At 53.3% G+C, this 3,966-nt stretch overlaps 1 protein-coding gene across 1 annotated transcript in view; it reads right to left on the bottom strand.

Moving 5' to 3' along the window:
• Positions 1-2,964, bottom strand: part of EMH_0035400 (uncharacterized protein) — a gene marked incomplete at both ends in the record, with an annotated part of 4,451 nt that extends 1,487 nt beyond the window's left edge. Inside the window, 7 exons of the mRNA XM_013494969.1 lie at positions 155-334; positions 659-745; positions 1,087-1,325; positions 1,751-1,863; positions 2,022-2,166; positions 2,299-2,401; positions 2,737-2,964. Coding sequence (XP_013350423.1) covers positions 155-334; positions 659-745; positions 1,087-1,325; positions 1,751-1,863; positions 2,022-2,166; positions 2,299-2,401; positions 2,737-2,964 — 1,095 coding nt within the window. The remainder of the gene's footprint in view (positions 1-154; positions 335-658; positions 746-1,086; positions 1,326-1,750; positions 1,864-2,021; positions 2,167-2,298; positions 2,402-2,736) is intronic.
• Positions 2,965-3,966: the final 1,002 nt, after the last annotated feature.

Consider the following 3,966-nt stretch of genomic DNA (forward strand, 5'->3'; position numbering starts at 1 on the left):
TAATAAAACCCAAAGACAGCAGCGAACGCCGCACTGACCAGCAGCACATCATCCAGCTAAGAAGTTTGTAGCTTAGACCCTAGGGCTTGGCGCTAGCTAGCTAGCTAGCTAGATAGCCAGCTAGCTAGATAGCTTTGCGCCCTGGCTAGCTGACCTGAAGATCGCTGAGGAGCTTCTCGTTGGTGTCCTGCTTGTCGTGGAGCTGCCTCTGCAGCATGGCTTGCTGCTGCTGGTGCTGCTGTTGCTGCTGCTGCTGCTGCTGCAGCTGCAGCTTCTGCTGCTGTGCCATGATGCGGGATTCACACAGCTCTCTGTACCTCTCCTCCAGGCTCCCCTGCGCCGACACTCTCTCTGGCTCCGGCAGCAGCCTAAGCAGCTTACTCTTGCTGAAGTGTCTGGCTAGCTGCTAGCTAGCTGCTAGGTAGCTGCTAGGTCCTGCTTTGTTCGCCTGCACTCAGCTAGCTGGCTGCAGCAACCTCAGTGTAGCTAGCTGGGTACAGCTAGCTGGGTACAGCTAGCTGGGTACAGCTAGCTGGGTACAGCTAGCTGGGTACAGCTAGCTAGCTACAGCTAGCTAGCTACAGCTAGCTGGGTACAGCTAGCTGGGTACAGCTAGCTGGGCTGTAGCTGTCATATGTTTGTTGTGCAGAGCACTGACCTTTAAAAAGGCGTTTTCTTTGAGCAGCTCTCGGCGTTCATCTTGCATCAAGTTTGCTGCAGCAGAAAAACCCGTTACCCCTAAACCCTAAACCCTAAACCCTAAACCCTAAACCCTAAACCCTAAACCCTAGGCCTCAAGCTGTACACTATGGAGTTGTAGGGAGGAGTTCACTGACACTTTACTGTGGCCCCTTGCAGTTCACAGATGCGCTGCTTGAGGAGCATATTTTCTCTCTTTGTCTCGTTGTGTCGTTGAGCAGAAGAGGCCAAGTCTGACTCAAGGCGCCGCAGCAGTCGAGCGCTTTGCTGCAGCAGCAGCAGCAGCAGCAGCAGCAGCAACAGCAGCAGAAGCAACCGGAGCAGTGCAAGCAGCAGCTGTGCTGCAGTCTGGCGCGGACACTGGAGCCTGCAGCAGCTGCACCTCACCTGCTCTGTGCTCTTCAGCTCAGCTTCAATTCGAGTCACATAGTCATCGACTTGTTGCTGCTGCTTTTGCTGTTGCTGCTGGTGCTGCTGCTGTTGGTGCTGCTGCCGCTGCTGCAAGCTGCTGCTGTGCTGCAGCCCAAGTGCTTCCTCCTGCTGCGGCGGCAGCAGCTCCAGCATCTTGCTGTTGTCAGCGCAGCACCTAGAGACCTCGCGGAGCGTCGAGGGCCTCGCCCCATTGCCTGCAGGTACCAGAAAGCCCCAGATGACCCTCGACACTGCCTTCGCATGCATGCGCATGCATGCACGCATGCATGTACATAGATATGTGTATGTATGCATGCGCATAGATACAAGTGTTCGTGGGGATGGGTGGGTCTAGCCCTACACACATCTACATACATACATAAGCATACACATATCTATACATATACGTACACATGCGTGTAGGTTTATGTGTATACAAACATATATGTGAAGAGAAACAGTGGCAGCACAGAGGGGTGGAATATGGTGTATGTTCAGCTGAACAAAGCCAGTATACCGGCCCCCTGCGTTCAGATGCATTGCCCCCTAAACTAAACCCCAAAACAGCGTATAGTATAGTATTTCAGCTTTCTCTGTAGAGGATGAAATACATGTCAATACAAACACAACGCTGGCTCACCCGTCAGGTCAAGGGCGGTGAGGTTTCTGTTGGTTTTCAGTGCAGTACAGAGCTGGGCTGCTCCCTCCTCCCCAATTGCGTTGTTCCTGAGGTGTATTTCTCGTAAACTTTTGCTGTACATACACCCCAAACGCCCTGGAAAGAACCACACTAAGCTGCGGCACGATCACCACCTCACTGCAGCGCAGCGCCGCAAACAGCAGCAGCCGCAGCTGCTGAGGCAGCAGCAGAGGAAGAAGTTGCAGCAGCAGGAACGAAACAGAACAAGCACCTGTTCTGTAGTATGATGCCACTGAGCGCATCAGCAGCCCGAGGCCCCAACTGACAATGTACTAGAGACAGCAACGCCAACGCCTTCAGCCCAGCTATACTGTCGCACAGCACCTGTACCGCCGGGGGACTGGCGCTGTCCGCTTCTGCAGCAGCAGCAGCAGCAACAAAAGCAGATGGAGGAACCGGCTGTACCCTTGCTACAAGCTTTCACGCGGTTGCTGCTGTTGCTGCCGCTGCAACACTTATAAGGAAATATGCGTGCGGTGTGTACGTACCAGAGCCTATAGGATTCCAGTCAAGCCTCAGCTGCTGCAGATGCTTAAGGTTCGCGATTGCAGCAGCTATTTCACTGAAGCCCCTTGGGGATATGTTGTTTGCCTAGGCAGAGCAGCAACAGAAAGAGCGCTGCTGCACGGATTGCTTGCTGCAGTAGCAGCAGCAGCAACTACAGACTATACACTTCTCTGTGCTGCTCCTTTCTGTACTGATGCTAAATTATTTTAATAGTTTTAAGTAAGTGAGCTGCAACTAGTACTACTGTGCTGAGGACTCTCTGTGTCGAGTGTACAGACCGAAAGGTCCACAGAGCGCAGGCCCATACACCTGAAAAGATGCTTCGCAATCGCCGGGCAGGCTTTGTCCCCAAGACATCTTTGAGGCAGCAAAAATTCTTCTTCCATTCCTTTGGGTAAAGTTTCAAGAACCTGGTCTACCTGCAACAGCAGCGATCCGCTGCGGCTCGGAGGAGCATCCGCAGAAACGACCCAGTTGCTGTTGCTGCTGCAGCTGTTGCCGCTGTTATGTCGCTGCAACGGCAGCTGGTCTGTGGCTTCATGGCTTTCAGCTGATGCCTGAGACCATAGACTTCCTCGTGAGCCAAGCCTCGAGTCCCCTAGGGCCCCAGACGGTCTGGCGTCCATATGGAACAGCCCCCGTTGCATGCGATGCTGAGAGCATCTGCCCTCTGTGTCAGTCATCTTCAGCACTGTGGCGAGAAACACCAACAGAGGCTGTCAATAGAAGACAGACGGGCTACCCAGCACTGTGCCTATCCGGTCGTTTCTACGCAGAGCAAGGTGTGGGCAGCCTTGCGTCCCGCCTCTCCTTAGGCCTGCACAGCAGCAGCGAATACTGCTGCAGCTGAGCTCGCGATATAAACACTAGCAGAGATCCTGTTGCTGCTGCTGCCTCCCGGGCTGCCCTCTATGCAGCACACTGGATTGAGGTCACCTGCACCGACACGGGCGCAGAATGGAACCTGGTGGCCTCATTTCTTTCCTCTGTTCGTATACTTTAATTGACGTTTGTGTTTCTTTATTGAAAAGCTTAAGGACTGGAGTAAACGGTGTCACGGGGCAGAAGGCTGATGATCTCTCGCGGAGGTCCCGCCCGCCTTCCGCTGCCGACAACAGGACAGATCTGTAGCTGCGCTTCTCTCTTTCTGTCTATGTCGATTTTTTTTTATATATTTCAAGGACACACTTGGGAATCCGATAAGTACAAGACAAGCGTATACGCTTGCCCCTCCCCCGCTGCTCTCCAGCAACAGACCCCGACAGGCGAGTGGGGCTTCAGCATGCAAACCAACTTCTTCCATCGATGTAAGTGGAGTGTAATCTACAGATGAAAGCTCAGATATTAAATAGTGGCATTACACGCCAAACCCAAAGTCCCTAGCTGTAGCTCGCCATCGCCGTCGCCAGATCTTTATGGAGTGTTTTGGCGTCTCCGTCCTCATTGCGAAGGAGTACAACAGCTCCTTCTTCTCCAGCTGTATACCGCGTAACCCCTCAATATGTAGCTTTTGTACAACGAAGCGTGCGAAATTCAATGGCCTCATTTGCAGTGCGTGTTATGCCTGCGGTGTGGGGGAAGTTCCGCCATAGTAATGTGGCGTGAACTGTCCCCACTTAGTACGGAAACATTCACTTGGCCTTGGTAGG

The sequence above is a fragment of the Eimeria mitis genome, genomic scaffold (genome assembly GCF_000499745.2).
Source record: "Eimeria mitis Houghton genomic scaffold, Emh_scaff1365, whole genome shotgun sequence".
NCBI lineage: Eukaryota > Apicomplexa > Conoidasida > Eucoccidiorida > Eimeriidae > Eimeria > Eimeria mitis.